General features: G+C 36.9%; 2 protein-coding genes across 31 annotated transcripts in view; one reads left to right on the top strand and one right to left on the bottom strand.

The window, feature by feature from the left end:
- Positions 1-5,817: 5,817 nt before the first annotated feature.
- Positions 5,818-9,942, bottom strand: LOC115623876 (muscle-specific homeobox protein tinman). The gene is made up of 3 exons (XM_030518424.1): positions 9,752-9,942; positions 7,434-8,020; positions 5,818-6,269 (listed from the first exon to the last, which is right to left on the bottom strand). The coding sequence occupies exons 1-3, from the start codon at positions 9,940-9,942 to the stop codon at positions 5,818-5,820; spliced, it is 1,230 nt and encodes a 409-aa protein (XP_030374284.1).
- Positions 9,943-11,532: 1,590 nt separating this feature from the next.
- The window catches only part of LOC115624374 (modifier of mdg4-like), a 37,891-nt gene continuing 32,001 nt past the window's right edge, over positions 11,533-17,422 (top strand). For 27 of the 30 annotated variants that reach the window (XR_003995457.1, XR_003995458.1, XR_003995459.1 and 24 more), the window contains exons 1-4: positions 11,533-11,653; positions 11,927-12,192; positions 12,264-12,403; positions 12,767-13,610. Coding sequence is in view for 24 of the 30 variants with exons in the window: in XM_030519070.1 (XP_030374930.1) it covers positions 11,979-12,192; positions 12,264-12,403; positions 12,767-13,610 (1,198 nt within the window). In the remaining 6 variants the exon portion in view is untranslated. Of the gene's footprint in view, positions 11,654-11,926; positions 12,193-12,263; positions 12,404-12,766; positions 13,611-15,409; positions 16,017-16,150; positions 16,787-17,011; positions 17,315-17,422 lie in introns of those variants that run through there. The other 3 variants (XR_003995462.1, XM_030519050.1, XM_030519049.1) reach the window with 3 other exon arrangements.

Genomic DNA, 17,422 nt, shown 5'->3' with positions numbered 1-17,422 from the left:
GTACAAAAAAATACTGTGTAAAAAGTTTTTAGGTGAATTTTAAAACGTTGTTGTCTCTTAAAAATAGTTTTGGCTTAACAGAAACATTCAATATTTTTTATTTTCATACTTATAATATCAGACTTAACTTCATATCAAACGAACAATCTTTATGTCATTTAAATAAATAAATATAAATGTAATAAACAAAAATAGATTTTAATGCGAATAAAATAAAAAATAGTAAAATTAAATATTTTTTTTTTCAGAAAATGCAGTTTCAGTTCTGAACTGTCGAAACAAAATGATTTTAGATTTCTTTATCTGCCATAACTTCATTTTCATAACTGCCCCGACTCCAGATACAACTCCCATGTTAACTTTAAAAAAAATTTATTTAACTGAGAAGCTTGCGTATTCTTTTTAGAAAATTAACTAGACTTGGTACTATAAATTGGTTCTCAAACTGAGAGCAGCACCCATTAGAAAAATGATATATTTTGTCTCCGTTTGCACGCCTCTTCGTTTTTTTTCGCCGCCTTTAACATTCATCTAGATTTCAATAATTGTGAAGTATATATAAAAATGTATCAGTATATAAAAACTTATCATTTATGTAAGAAAACAAAATTTCAAATTGTTTAATTTTACACTCTCGATATTTCCCGGGCCCACCTTTATATTAGTTCCACGATCACAAATCTTCTTCTTTTTTAGCAAGTTTTTTTTTAAATTTTATTGCATTCGAAATCTTTAGATGAACACATTTTTATTATTTTGAATTTATTTTTCCCTATTTTTCCAAATTGTTCATGTGTTTTTTGTGTGGTGCAAAGAAATCTTGACCTCCTGGACTAAATTCTGACTACGCCCATGACCGGATGTACTACCAACTGGGAAGTCATAGCCCTAGGATGCTGATTAGGACTGCCTCTTAGATAGTTAAATATTTCTCAAATAAAAGCTTATAAGTACGTAAATATGTAAATATGTTCCAAGAAAAGCATTTTAGCATTTGTGAAAAGACAGTCAACAAATTAAGAAATCAATTAATTATCAAAAAATTATAACTTTTAAGATATAATTTACGAATACTATTAAAACGAAAAAGTGAGTTGCCATTAAAATATGAAACATTTGTCTTTTAAATTCTTTTTATTGTAATAAGTATGTTAATACTTTTGTGAAACTAAATATTTTTTTCCTACTAATTAACTTTATTACATGAATCGATCGACTGATCGATTAGCTATCTTTATCGTTAATCACTTTTTATCTTAACCACTGTATTTTGATGAAACTCTCTTTCTTTTGAAAGCCTCTCCTATTAACAAACCACTCTACTTTGCTCTTTCAATCCAGTTTCGATTGAGTTTTGTTTTAATTCTATATCTTCGATCTATTAAAGTCTTCAATGGGAGTTGACTCTAAATTAGCGCAAAATTTGAATTCTAAACTATGCCATAGTCCTGTTTACATTCCTATAAAGTTTTTATTGATTTTCAGAAATTTGTTAAATAAGCCTTTGATGAACAAAAAATTAAAATTAATTAATAAAATTTAACTATTTCTTTTCCACCTTCAATAAAAATTTTTCGCCTGCCCCAGATATTGTTCTTCAATTTGTAAACTACTTTATTAGCTTTATTTCCGTTTTTCGCAATTTTGATTATACCATTTATATAGTCTTTCATTTCCATGGGATGAATCGGCATTTTTAGCAACATTTTTAAAAGATATTTTATATCCATCCAGAAGGATTAAGCCGGTCTACATATAAACAGTTTAGAGATTAAAGAAAATATTTTGTCACCCTTTTTTCACTATTTGGCAATATTTGATTAAAGTTCGCTCAGAAAAATGACTTCTGTAGACTTAAAAAATTTAAAAAAATATTTATCATCATTAAATAATTTTTAAAAAATACATGATTTTTTTAATTGATTTTTTTAATACATGATTTTTTTAAATTGAAACTGGAAATATGGATTTTCGTGCACATTTAGGGCGATTAAGTCAATTGGATATTTATAGTTTTTAGGACAAAATTTCTACAAATCAGGAACCTGGAAACTATTGTTTCTACATTTATTGACATACTTCTTTCAGTATTTTGTTGGTTAAAGTTCGCCTTCTCTAGACTTAAAAAATTAAAAAAAAATGGTTTTTCATTAAATCATTTAAAAAAATACATGATTTTTTTAATTTAAGGAAACTGGAAACAGGTTTTTGTGCAAATTTAGGGCGATTAAGTCAATTGGATATTTCTAGTTTTTAGGTGAAATTTTCTACAAATCTGGAAACTATTGTTTCTACATTTATTCATAAATTCCAATCTTATGGCTCATAAAAATACTATAAAATTCATTTAGAAAACTAACAAAAAAATTAAAGTATAGGGCGAATTAAACAATTAACTAACTTTTTTTTAAGAAATAGTTTCCTAATATCCACGACAACACTATATCATATTATGAATTTTATTCTAAGCTGTAGTTATTTTTAAGGGGTTTTTAAATAGTTTGCTAATATCGATGACAAATTTATTTCATATTATGAATTATATAATACGCTGTAGTTGTTTTTAAGGGTGTTTAGTTTCCGAATATCCATGACATAGGTTTTTCGAATTATAAATTATATTATTAATATCCACGACAAAGATACATATTTCATAAAAAATAAAAAAATAAAAAAAAGCGTCCTCTTTTTTTTTGAGTCGGTTAAAAAAGGGCAATGGTTTTTAGAAAATATCGCAAAAGAGGACTATTGTGGCGGAGTTGTTTTTGAGGGCAATTTTCTATATTTTTTATTAGGAAATACCCGTTTTGACAATATCTATTTAATTGTCCCATTTTATCGTACTATAAGCGTGATCGCTGTGATTGACATTTCACCCACACACACACACATAGTTATTCGTGATAGGAACAAGTTCATGCTGTCAAAACTTCTGAAACTCAAAACGCGACCCCAGAGTGTGATCTCAGCTGCACTTGCTGCCCGCGCCTGGCATATGTTTGTGGAGTAATTGATATGCCACTCCGGCAGCAGCCACAACACTCCCCCACTCCCCCACTCCACCACTCCCCTGCTTCCACATTCCCTGGCTGTCATAAATGTCGAGTCCAATGAGTTGCTGTTGCCCTGGCCCGAGCATTGGAAAACATTTTACAGTTGCATTTGCGAGTAGCCCTGCCCTGTCCTGCCCTGTCGAGCCACTTAAACGTTTCCATAAAAGCAACCTTTGTAATATCTGCGCCGCCACCAGAGCCACCGACGAAACTGCAGCCACAGTCGCAGCCACCGCTCACACTCTTCACCCCCTTAACCCCAATTGGAGGGGCAAATGCAAAGGCAAAAGCAAAAAAGATGAAGAAAATAGGAAAAAGAAATACGCCTGTGGAATAAAAACGGAAATTGTTGTTTGCTGCCTTTCCATTTTTCATAAAACTGATCGTTTGGTTTTGATAAAATTGATTTATGCGCCGATCGACAACAATTATACGCAGATGCGGTGGCTAATGGATCGGTGGCTATGTCTGATATATACGTATTCAAACATACACATATATATTAATGGGCGAAATATAGGTACAGTGGCTATGGCATAACTCACACACAAATTTTCTAGAAATATTATTATATTTATTGATTGATAGGAGAGGAACTTTGTGCTCAGCTAGCGAATAATGAATGAGAATCAGTAAGACGGTCTAGATCTGTATATATGAATCGAAGAGTCTTGAAAATTATGGGAGCCAGAAAGTTCCCATTTATGTTTCTCAATTGATGATCATGGGTTTTTTCTAGAAATATTATTATATTTATTGATCGATAGTATAGGAACTTTGTTCTCAGCTAGCGAATAAAATTCGGATCAGTAAGACGATCTAGATCTGTACATATGAATCAAAGAGTCTTGAAAATTATGGGAGCCAGAAAGTTCCCATTTTTGTTTCTCAATTGATGATCATGTGTTTTTTTTAGAAATAATATTATATTTATTAATCGATAGCATAGGAACTTTGTGCTCAGCTAGCGAATAATGAATGAGAATCAGTAAGACGGTCTAGATCTGTATATATGAATCGAAGAGTCTTAAAAACTATAGGAGCCAGAAAGTTCAAATTTCTGTTTCTCAATTGATGATCATGGGTTTTTTCTAGAAATATTATTATATTTATTGATCGATAGTATAGGAACTTTGTTCTCAGCTAGCGAATAAAATTCGGATCAGTAAGACGATCTAGATCTGTACATATGAATCAAAGAGTCTTGAAAATTATGGGAGCCAGAAAGTTCCCATTTTTGTTTCTCAATTGATGATCATGTGTTTTTTTTTAGAAATAATATTATATTTATTAATCGATAGCATAGGAACTTTGTGCTCAGCTAGCGAATAATGAATGAGAATCAGTAAGACGGTCTAGATCTGTATATATGAATCGAAGAGTCTTAAAAACTATAGGAGCCAGAAAGTTCAAATTTCTGTTTCTCAATTGATGATCATGGGTTTTTTCTAGAAATATTATTATATTTATTGATCGATAGTATAGGAACTTTGTTCTCAGCTAGCGAATAAAATTCGGATCAGTAAGACGATCTAGATCTGTACATATGAATCAAAGAGTCTTGAAAATTATGGGAGCCAGAAAGTTCCCATTTTTGTTTCTCAATTGATGATCATGTGTTTTTTTTTAGAAATAATATTATATTTATTGATCGATAGTAGAGGAACTTTGTGCTCAGCTAGCGAATAAAATTCGGATCAGTAAGACGATCTAGATCTGTATATATGGAACGAAGAGTCTAGAATATTATGGGAGCCAGAAAGTTCTCATTTTTGTTTTTCAATTGATAATCATATGTTTTTTCGTGAAATAATATTATATTTATTGAAATAATATTATATTTATTGATGGATAGTAAACGAACTTTATGCTCAGCTAGCTAATAATAAATGAGGACCAGTAAGACGATCTAGATCTGTATATATGAATCGAAGAGTCTTGAAAATTATGGGAGCCAGAAAGTTCCCATTTTTGTTTCTCAATTGATGATCATGGGTTTTTTCTGGAAATAATATTAATCAGTATGACGATCAGTATGACGATCTTGATCTGTATATATGAATTAAAGAGAGATGGATTTTTGATAAGTATAGACTTAATTATAAGTAGTTCTGTTTACATATCAAATATGGGCATCAATCAGAAATGTTACGAAAAAAAAACCACTAAATATTTATCGAAATATATATAGATAAAATTTTAAATAGCTGTGCCAGATTTTAATGACCCTTTTAAACCAAATATACCCAACAGTTCTGTATATTCTGTGTCAATCACAAATTTCTTCAAATCCAAAATCGCAAAGGTCGATCTTAAATTAAAAAATCAGAGCCTTAAAAGAGTGTCTTTTAGTTTCTTATCGAAACATTTATCAAACAAAATTTTCAAACTAAAATAAAAAACAAAGCAATTTATAAATTTCACTTCTGGCTGACTTAGACTGACAAGTTTTAAAAAACTTCTATCTTTTATAAATCGCGTTTTGGATTCGACTTCTGCCGAAAAAGATAGAAGTCTTAGTTTTTAGAATGTAAGATCTTCAGAAGCTTAATTATTCAAGATCATTCATGATCATTCAAGACGACAATAAAAAGCACCTTGTAGTGTGTTGCTTAAATTTGATTTATTGTCCAATTTTATGTACAAATAAGATACAATACGATACAACAAGGTACTAGAGTTATGAGGCGTTTATGCTTTAACTAAATATTAGAGATTTGTGTGTAAAATTGCAATAAATTAGAAATAAAAGCAAACATTTTTGTCACTGCAAGTGCAATTGTTGTTGCTGTTGCTGTTGCTGCTGATGTTGCTGTTGCGAGGCGGTTGCTCCCCACAACATGTGCGGGGGTGGAGGCAAGGTGTTTGGTTCCGATTTGATTTTGAAAAGCTTGACGGCTCCCTCGCCATCAATATCGCCGCGCTTCGACTTGTAGCGACGATTCTGAAACCAAATCTTCACTTGTGTGGCCGACAGATTTAGCTTCTGAGCAATAATTTCACGTTCGGCGCCAGTTAAATATTTCTTGAGTCGAAAACGGCACTCCAGTTCCAGAACCTGGGCCTGGGAGAAGAGCACCCGCGGTTTGCGTTTCATGCGCGGCTTGGAGGGATTGCTGTTGTTGTTGTTGTTGTTGCTGCTGCTGTTATTGTTGTTGGAGTTGTTGTTGCTTTTGCGCAGCTCGGACCGAGAACTGGTCACTTGAACAGTTTCCTCTGAAAGAGTAAAGATCATTTTTAGTTGAGGTTAGTCATAGAGGAAAATAAAGAAGAAATAAAATAATGGTCAGACAGGCAAATTATTTGCACACAAATTTCTCTGTTTTCAGAGGAGAAACAAAAGAAAAAAGGTTTCCTTATGCTTTTTTGTGAATTTGAAAAAAATATGAAAAACTTTAATCTATGTAACTCTATAAATACTAATTAGGATAGTAAAAATTTTTCAAGAACTTTCATCTACGAATACAGAACATGATAACATTCTACTTTACAAATTATTTTAGTTCTTTCGAATGCTGAATGGTATTATTTTAAAGACTATTTTAATCTATAATACCTGCCCGAGGAGATCAGTACAGCTGCACTTAAGAGATGAGTAGATCTCCTGAATCAGAGCCGTATAAGACATTATAATAGATATTAGAACATGCTCTCAAAGAGACATTACTATATAATAGGCATTCGAATGGACATTGGAATCGACGTACATAGTTCTCATATTAATATGCAATTTCGAAAATAAACTGAAAGGTCTTAAGAAGATTATACCTGGTATATATACTTTATGGGAAGATATTGCTTTCTGTATAACAAACATCTTAGGTATATATTTTTTATAGTTTTTTAAAAGCCTAGTGCAATTTATTTGCATGTCTGACCATAGTATCAATAGCATGAATTCTAGCTCGAAATTGCATCTTTCTGTATAAGAAAGTAAACGTTTACAGTTAGGTTTTCTTGCCTTTAAAATGATTAGTTCAGTATTTTTTGTAATCCAGTTAAAATTCCCACCAAACCTCTAAAGATTGCTTAATATTTTTAAATATCCCCATCTTTCCAATGTACAAGTATTCTGTTATGAAATCAAAATGAAATTACATCGAGAATTCTTCTGGCTTGCAAATTATATAAAGGAATCAATCACATCGGACATCGCTGTATGAACGCTTAATTCCAAAGGAACTAGGTACAGATTGGTTCCATATTTGGAATGTGCTATTAATTCTATATTCAGTCAATAATATTAGATAGCAAAATATAGTGTTGGGATGTTATTTTTACCAATAACCAATACAATCTATACAAAATCTATAAATGCCTAACATTTTAACGACCTCTCCAGATATAATAATTGAATTATTATTAAAAAGTTTGACTTACTTCGCTTGGCGCACTCAACGGAACCGCCGATTTGCATGGAAGGTATAGCGCCGGTTATGTTGCGTAGGGCTGTCGAAGTACCGGCAGACTCCAACAGACCCTGCGACATCCCTACGCCAGAGCCGATGCCAGCAGGGTTGAGCTTGTAGGCCGGCGTATGGTGGGTTTCCACCTCCGCGGAGCTGTTCAGATCTAGGGTTGGCGAGGGCGTGACATAGGGCGTGGGTATATACTCGCTCTTGATGTGGGGAATGGCGGGCATGGGTGCGACATAGGCGTCCGTAGGCGGTGTATAGCCGTAGTTGCCGTAGCTGGTGTTCTGATAGGCGCCCGACGTGGGGCCCGCATAGAACTGGGGCGCCATATTGTAGGCGGGCTGATAGCCGTAGTCCTGATAGCCTGCGGCATAAAGCTGATGGTGACCATGTGGCGCCAGGATAGGCGACAATATTGTTGTGTCCTGCTGATGCTCCGGCATGTGTTGCAATTGTTGTTGTTGTTGCTGTGCTTGTTGTTGTTGCTGCTGAGAATGCGACTGAGATTGGTGGTACTCAGTGGCGCCGTAAAGCGCTGCTGCCGTCGCTGCGCTGCAAGCAGAAAAATCCGTTAACGATTATTGTTGTTGTTGCTGCTGCTGCTGCTGCAACACGTTAATGTGCAGCACATGTTGCATATAAAAGCAGCAAGACGTCCAATTTTGTAAATTGCAAAATATAGAAAATGAAACGAAAAGGACGCGCTGCCTACTTCCGGACCTCTTTGGTGACATCATTTCATGCCTCATCAGAATTAAGGACACCCCTGGTGTGGCAACTAGAGGCGCTGCGCATGTCCACACACATGCGAATCACATATGTTGACCAGCCCGGCGATTTCTGAAGTCCTCCTGGGCCGACTGCCTGCCTGCCAGCCTGCCTAACCAACTGACCGCCTGCCTGGCTGCCTGCCTGCCTGTTTGCCTTCCTTCGTCCTTTGACTTTGTTTTTCTTATTGTTAACACTTTGTCTCTCTGTCTGTCTGTCTGTCTGTCTGTGTCTGTGTGTGTGTGCGGCTGCTTATACAAATAAGGATGATTCGTGAAAAGTGCAGCCAACGATCTCTAGTCTCCTAGTCTCTAGCGCTAGCTGACTACTGGGAGGGACCCCTCGTTTCAACTCTATTTGCAATTCATGCTCACTATGTGGATGTTTTTATAGGATTTCTTCTGCCGTCGCCTGCCGTCTCAGCCGAATGTTACAATAATATTGTTTTTTAGTGGAAAATTGGTAGAAATTAATTTTCATATGGGACCCTTATTAAAAATAAATAAATCGACAGTGGTTGGGTTTTTTTCTTTTTCTTTGAAACAGAAAAGGCAAAAATTACTCTCGGGCAGGTAAATTTAAAGATTGTGATTAAGAACAAGATTATGCGAAGTCAACAGGTTTACTTTGCTTTAAAAAGGTCTCAATAACGACTTTAAAATAATGTTGTAACTAAGAAGGTGAGTGCGAAGGAATTTGTTGTCTGAATATTTACTTGAAATTTTAACTCTTTATTTAGTTGTAAATGCTCTCTTGAAATAACAAAAATATAACTTGCCCATCAAATACAATAATATGTTTTTGCGTCTCATTGCTGCATTGAAGTTTAGAAATACCCCACTAACTTATTGCTCTAAGCTGCTGTTAAGAGAAATAATTGTAATGAATTCTATTTTATTTAAGTCGCGATATATGTTGCCTTTTATAGATAAGCCTCGCTTAGAACACTAGTGCAGGAAATAACTATATAAATATTTGAAATATGTATACTTATATGTTAACATAGAAAAACGTCCCCCTCAATTATTATTTCCCCGAACTCGAGTCTTATAAACATCATAGAGACATTGCCTATTAAATTACCTCTAAGTAATGTAACCATATTCTGGGAGGATATCAAAATCTATTGCAAACATTTGAACAGACACCAATTTATTTATTTACGGTTTTTTCGATCTAGTTATTTATTAATATATTAAGCTCACAAGACGTTTAAGTAGATTTCAGATCTATTGCTTTTGTATTCATTTAAATGACTGAGAAATTACGATTAAGATTATTGTGTTACAAAACATTTGAAGTTTGAAATTTGAATAAAAACTTTTGATTTTCGTCAAAAAAAAAGGCAATAACTATATAAAATAGGCCCAAACAACATATTTCTTTTCGCCAACTATTAATTAATACATCTCTTTATAAAGCTCTTAGAAATCTGTGACAATAATTTTACAAATTCCATACATTCCTAAATTCGTACTGCTTTCTTAAATCAAAAGCCAATCACCAACCACTCACCTCTCGATATGGCCATAGGGCCCCTCATATGATTCCGTCTGATTAACCATATTCAGTATATCCTTAACGGAGAAGGGCGTTGTGTTCATGGCATCCGCATTTGTCATGCTGCCCGGACTAGGCGTATGATTGTAGTCATAATAGCCACTAGATTGTGGCACCTGTGATTGCTGTTGATGATGTTGCAACATTTCGGAGTGCAATTTAAATCACAGACACACTTGAGCGAACACTTTAAATCAATATACTTATATTTATATATGTACGTATGTATATATGTATGTAATTGTTGCAACAACGCAAACGACGACAGTTGGCCAAAACGCACTTGAACTTTACCATCGACCGGCACTTGACGGCTTCCATAACATACCCCCTTAGACACCGTTATAAGTAGCACGTAACTGTAATTGTCGCGCCGATCCGCTGCTCACTCGAGCGTGTATGTCTTCAATTTGTCAGCGCGTTTTTTGTACTGAATCGAATATCTGCAGATTCCAACACTCTCCTGCCAAACACACACACAAGACAAAGTAACGGCATTCATTGCTATTCGTTCTCATCATTCGAAAATGGCCGCCGCACAACCAATCACAGAAATGCGTGGGCATTTGTCAGTGGGTGCGAGCGAGAGCTCTCACGTTAAGCCGCTTTGTTACAAACATTCCTCAATAGAATGTTGTTGAATAGAGATTTGATTTTTGTCTCCTTCGCAGCCACTTGCAAGATTAGGTGGCTCTTGTTGTTTGTGTCTACTCTCTATTTGTTCGCAGCCACTTTATGCAGATTTTGTTTCGCTACTTGAGCTTAAGTATTTATTATTATAAAATCCTTAAGTTTTACTCTCCACACACACCATACACGTATCAATTGTGTGCTGAATTCTGTAGTGCGACAGTACCAGTAGCAGATTTTCAAGTGGCGCTCAAGTGAAGAATTTCGCGCACTTGACTTTACGTTTATGGGGGTACTAAATAAACAAATCAGCTCAGCAAATGATTATGCACTTTATACACTTACTTAAATACATACACACATATATACATTCATATATTTTTCTATAGTCAAACCCATTTGTCACCTAGTTGATGCCTTATATTAAATTAGAAAGGAAAAGTGTTCTTATCATTTTTCGAAGAACAATCCATTTTAGTCAACAAAAAAAAAACAGAAAAATGTTTTCAACATAACTGTTTTAACTTATGCATAATGAAAACTCTTGGATTTACAAGAATATTATTTTATATAATCCCCATTCTAGGCAGTGCTGCAGGATTTTATGAATTTAAGTAATGTTCAATAAATTGATGAAATGTTTTCAATGCAAAGCTGTTCAGAAATAAACTTTGATTAACGAATTTAATTTGCTTGAGAAATTCATTTCCGGTAGTCAATAACATTTATCTTAATTAATTTGAGTTATTCAAAAAGATTTCTGACTAATTTGAAACCGTACATTCTATATTCTGAGCGAAATATTGTTTTATTTCTATAATTGAAGTCATGAATAATGAATATTTTGTGTAGTGTAAAGGGTTATATCCCTTTCCCTTCCATTTACATTTCAATTGTGCATTAAGTATTTTGTTTCAGTTTTAAGTTATTATTTATTATTTAAACTAAACCGCAATATTAGCCATTTCGTATTCCCAACTACATGGCATCTCCAAAACAGCACTATTTAACAGTACGGCAGCGCCAATATATCGAGTACGCTAAAGGTATCGCATCGACAAATCGCTCGCTGAACCTGGGCTGGTTGCCGAATACACACACATTATTTCTGTATAACTCGTTGAAAAAGTTGGACGCATTTCGCAGCGCGTCATCAGCGCCGAAGAAAGAATTTTTAATTTAAGATTGACCACAATTCAGTATTTTATTATAAAAAATATTAGAAAAGTAAGTAAAACATCTAACCTACGTAATATAATTTAAATATATTACGGGCGCAGCAAGCAAATGACCAAATTTGGCAGCCAAAATTTTTTTCTTTGGCAACACCGAAAAAAATTTCCCAGTTTTTTAGATGTGTTTGCACATTTGCTGGTTATTCTGCTATACGCTGCAAATTGTAAACAAACAATATCCAACAATTTGGACATTTCAGCTCTGTTACCCATTATAAACAAGTAACATTTAATTTTGCGTTTTAATTTGCTTTTTTCTTTTCAGCACTAGCGTCAAACAGATACAGACAAATATCGATTTTCTACTCTCGTCCAAGATGGCGGACGACGAGCAATTTAGTTTGTGTTGGAATAATTTCAACACAAATTTGTCCGCTGGTTTTCACGAATCATTATGTCGTGGCGATCTTGTGGATGTCTCATTGGCGGCGGAAGGACAAATCGTGAAGGCACATCGCCTGGTGTTGTCTGTCTGCTCGCCTTTTTTCCGCAAAATGTTTACCCAAATGCCATCGAATACCCACGCTATCGGTAAGTGACGTCGAACCGCCCAAGTGACGATAAGTAGTGCAAATTAATATGTATTTTTCTCTTATTTACAGTTTTTCTAAACAATGTAAGCCATTCGGCTTTGAAGGACCTCATACAGTTTATGTACTGCGGTGAGGTTAATGTAAAACAAGATGCTCTACCAGCTTTCATCAGCACAGCAGAGTCGCTACAAATTAAGGGGCTAACCGATGTGAGTATCCCAAAGCCATAGCAAGCAACCAAAGCGCGCGTAATACATACAGACAACTATACATGCATATATGTATGTGTAATATATAAAATAGCACCGGCGGTATAAGAGCTGTCTTGATAACTGTACCAGAGAAAAATCTCGAACCCACGCCGCACTCGTTTGTATACAAAATGCATTTGCTGGACAGAGACGGCGAGATCGTGATGCACGCTCTGCGATATAGCTGTCTCGCTTTTATACGCTACATTTTCGCGCGCTCTGGTGGTTGTTTTTTTGTTTTTGAGCAACAACGCAGCTTGACAACTACAACGTAAATATGCTAAAATCCACTTACCCTTAAAATATTTTCCCTACTTGCAGAACGATCCAGCGCCTCAGGCCCCACCGGAGCCTGCCCCAACACCACCCGCACCTCACGTACAACAACAACAGCAGCAGCAACAAGTACCAGCCCAACGCGTTCAGCGCCAACAGCCGCGCACCTCGGCGCGCTACAAAATCGAGACCATGGAGGATGTGCTGGGTGATGAGAAGGGCACCACCCAAATAGTCATACAGACGACGAGCGCCCCTCAAGCAACAATTGTTCAACAGCAGCAACCAACACAGCATATCCAAACGCAACAGCTACAGGCGGGCACAACAACAACCGCCACGTTGGTGTCGACAAACAAACGGTCTGCGCAACGTAGCAGCCTAACTGGCACCGGAGCTGTAAAGCGTTCGAAGACCAGCATCGCCGCCGCCTCCAACGTTATTGACCCCTTGGATTCGAACCCTGAGACTGCGACCGCACAACCACAACAGATTACAGTGCAAACTACTGTAGTGGCTGCCGATAAGCAAGTAACCCGCCAACAAACACAGCAAACAGCCGCCTCTGAACCGGAATACATTGATCTCCCTATGGAATTGCCCACGAAATCGGAACCCGATTACACTGAGGAGCATGGTGAAGTGGCTGGTGATGGCGAGGCTAGTTATGTTGAGGATGATACCTATGGCGATATGCGCTACGACGATAGTTACTTTACGGAAAACGAGGATGCGAGCGGTGCTCAAGCGGCGGCGAACACGAGTAGTGGTGGTAATGTTGCAGCTACCACATCAAAGGCAGTTATCAAACAGCAACAAACATCACAGAGCTACAGTGAATCATCGTTTGTCGACACCGGCGGTGAGCAGGGCAGCGCTGAGGCACAAGGTTGGTTGCATTTTCAATATGCTGATCCAGTGGGACCGACACTCCATTGTGAGCGTTGGGTCCAATGGGTCTCTAGAATAAGCTAAAATAGTCTATACCAAAGGGTGTGGCAGTCGTTTGTGAGTTGCACCTCTAAATTAGCCACGCGAGATGAGCATCTGAGCCATCACAATTATTTGTTTTATACGTATTGTGTGTGCAGTTCAAAAACAGACTGTTTACTACCCAGGTTGTTAATGGCAGCGTTTAAATGTTTTCCAGCGTTTTGTCAGCGATGTCTTCGCTTTCCAGACAAAGTAAAACCAAAAGTAATAATCTATGCACATTTAAGCGCTGCCATTTATTGCACACAACCTAAAATATTAAGTAGATTAGTTGGTGCCTTTGCTCTATTCCTAAATCCGCAAAAGAGCATTTGGCCGAGCGGCTGCTGAAGGCAATCTATGAATGCCGCAGCGGCTGCTCACGCGATTTTCAAAAGTTATATTCAAAGTTAAAGGTAAGTAGAGTGCTATTTTTTTTTACTGGCTGGTAACCAAACTAAGGAAGAGGAATCGAGGAACTGCAGCTGCTTTGAGGATATCTGGCTTGACGTAACTATGTAACCATGAAGGTAAAGTTTGTAAAATACTGTTTATACATTATCATTTGTCATTTTTACAGCATATGGGCGGAAGTGGGTATCAGTTCGTATTGCAGTGTTTTAGTTGTTGCTTTCTTTTCGTTTGACTTCACACCATGCCAAAGTTAGATTATATTTGTGAAGTGCGCTTTATCGCTGATATAATAAATCTTTGGTTGGGGTGTACTGTTGCCTATATACATATACACATGCAATGCTGAATTCTGTTGTTTACATTACTAACACGAGGATGTTGTTTTGCCCATTGGAAGCAACATAAAAGCTTGCGTTCGATGAGTAAAAACAACGGCATTTATTGCCGAGTCTTGCGTCTATTTTTAGGCAGTCTCAGGGTTTTTTTTTTTCAACTATGTATTTGATCAATTTTAATATTGAGGGTTAGATTAATCCTTCCAAATGGATTACGAGTTGTTATTGGGGGCAAGTTAATTTGACAGGAAGCCTGTAAAATGGCTACTGCGTTGGTATCTATATATGTATATACTTTTGTGGCGTTATAACGACTTGTATGTTGTATGCGTAGTTTATAATGCCTGTGTTCATAGTTTTTAGCCTTTCGATTGTGCGTAGTTATAAACCCGTTTGATTGAAAATAAAGGCGAATCGCTATGAAATTTTTATGCTTTTTTAATTGGTGCTGCCAACTCTGCAAAAAATACGAAACTGCGCAATGTCCGTAAAAAGGCAACACCAGGGTTGCTTTGAATGTTGGCAATGCTGCACGGCAACACTTAGGCACTATGGCGTAGTTGTATTTCTAATGCCGAGATGCTACAAATTGTTTTGTTTAAGTGCTAGACGAGTGTTGTGTTGTGCAGTGTGTGTATAACAAAACACTAGAAATGGATGAGGGAGTCTGCAACTGTATGTTTTATCTTTAAATTTATATGAAATCCATGTTGGTACAGTAACGCTGTCATTTTGTGAGTATCTCCGAGCTGGAGGAAAAAGAACACGCCTACAAGCTTATCAATTGCCATTAATAAATTTTCTGTACGCCAAAGTGTGAAGAAGCGTTGTTTTATTTAGCCAAGCTTTACCGCCTAAGAATCTCTAGCCTTAAAACCCTACATACAATGTAAAGCATTTGCAGCATTTACTTACATTTGTCAATCGTTGTTTTTGTGTATTCATTCCAAAATCGCGAAAAATGCAGGAAAAATCCAATTCATACGCAGCCAAAAGAAAAATGCACAACTAGTCTACAAGGATTACATATACAACAAGAAGCTGACGCAGGCAAATGGTCAGACTACCTGGCGATGTGTCGATGTTTTGAAATTGCGTTGCAAGGCTGTTGTAATTACCAATAAAAATGGAGAATTTGTGGATGCGAGACGGCAGCACAACCATGAGGATCACAGAGGTCGGATTGGGGCACGCCAGCTCTACAACCAGGAGGAGGAACTGGAGGAGTACATTGAGATATGCACATCGAATCCAAAGATAACACAATACCTGAGCAGCAGCAACATCAGCATTATGACGGCCAAGGATGGCAAGGAATGCAAATTGTTTGTGCCCGCTTCCGAGGCCAATGAGATTGAAATGCGCGCATTGGTGGATGATGAAAAAGACGAGGATGATATGGACGATGGAATATCAACAGCAACGATCATCGAAAATATTGTCCACAAGCTCCCCATTAAGAGCACATTGCCATGAAGGAGGCTATTCAGTCGTACACAATGGATAATTTAAGGCCAATATTCAACACTTGTTTGTATCCAAACCTTAAATTAATAAAGCTTCAATCCCGACAAGTACGCGTAGCCTAAAACTCACTGTAGATCCATAAGCTCAGCGTAAAACTTAAGCTATTGACCTCACCACACAATCATTAATTCTAAACAAACTTTCTTTGTTTTTTTCTTTTTACATTAAAATGAAATCCAAGATGGCGGCGAGCTGCTATTCATCGAGAGTCCTTGGGCTACACCATGCCTGGTGCTGAATGGTTACATGTACAACTGCCACAGTCGGAAGAGCAATAAGGAATATTGGCGCTGTCACAACTACTCGAAGAAGGTGCACGAACAGCGTTGTCGCTCCCGCTGCGTGCTCGAGAATGGTAAGCTGAAGAACATTACGGGTGGACTTCACAACCATTTGCCGCACACGGAAAAGATCGACAAAATGATACAACGCAATCGTTTGGCTGCCCTCAGCACTGGTCGCACCAAACTGGGACGCCAGCCAGTGATAACACAAATCCACCAACAGGAACAACAGCAGCAGGAACAGGAGCACACTCAATTGGTAGAGTTGCATCAACACATGCAACTAACAGCTGGCACTGTGGCCGCCGATGCCGCATCCTTGCAACTAGCAGAGCACGAACTGATGCACACCTCTCTGATGCTCATTCACGACTAAATGGAGGAGTGAAGAGGGCGGCAAAGGCGGAGGGCGCCTGTCTAAAATAGTGCAATTTATTTTCTAAGTAAATATCATATTTAATGTACACTTTTTTGTCGCTGTTTCGCTGAGTGAAACAGCTAAGTCAGAGACGCAGCTTACAATTTGACTAGTTATGTACATATATGTCTTGATTTGTACGTTCTGTAAAGTAAATATTGTCGAAAAAGTAAGTAATTCGCTCTTAGGTTTAGAAAATTAAACAAAAATTGTTATATAAAACAAATCAGTGTTTTATAATTGATACAGTATCTGTAATTAATTTCATATAATTAGGTTCGTATGCAATTGAATTTTATTTGATTTGATTTGCCACTAACATGCCTATTGTTTCTTACAGCTGGCGTGCTTACCTACAACTATCGGGGCCAATTGGTGCACGAACGCTTCGCCTACAGCTGCCACACACGCAATGGACCCAAATGCACGGTTTTCTGGCGTTGTGCGCTCTACAATAAGTTGCGTTGCCCCGCCACTCTGACCACACGGCATAAGGAAATTGTCTGCGTGCGTCAGCGACACAATCATCCGGCACCAAAGCGGCAGAAAACCTTTGTGCCTAGAGTGTTTCATTGACTTCGAGCGAAGCTTAGAAATAGAGACTTCTTAAAAACTGCCAAACCAACTCTCTTTTTTTCAAGAGGTAGTTTAGATGTTGACTTCCTTTAATGTAAGCCTAGAGCTTTTATTTTTCCTCTGTAATGTGCCAAAGCGGCAGTAAACATTTGTGCCTATTGTTTTTTTTATTGAT

This window comes from Scaptodrosophila lebanonensis, unplaced genomic scaffold (genome assembly GCF_003285725.1).
Source record: "Scaptodrosophila lebanonensis strain 11010-0011.00,11010-0021.00 unplaced genomic scaffold, SlebRS2 tig00000053-arrow-pilon, whole genome shotgun sequence".
NCBI lineage: Eukaryota > Metazoa > Arthropoda > Insecta > Diptera > Drosophilidae > Scaptodrosophila > Scaptodrosophila lebanonensis.
This window is presented reverse-complemented; position numbering and strand designations above follow the sequence as displayed.

Coding starts and splice junctions, on each gene's coding strand:
- LOC115623876 (XM_030518424.1), bottom strand. CDS start 9,942: ATGTTGCAACATCATCAACAGCAATCACAGGTGCCACAATCTAGTGGC. Junction 8,021..9,751: donor CCCTATGGCCATATCGAGAG/GTGAGTGGTTGG, acceptor TTCTGCTTGCAG/CGCAGCGACGGCAGCAGCGC. Junction 6,270..7,433: donor CGTTGAGTGCGCCAAGCGAA/GTAAGTCAAACT, acceptor TTACTCTTTCAG/AGGAAACTGTTCAAGTGACC.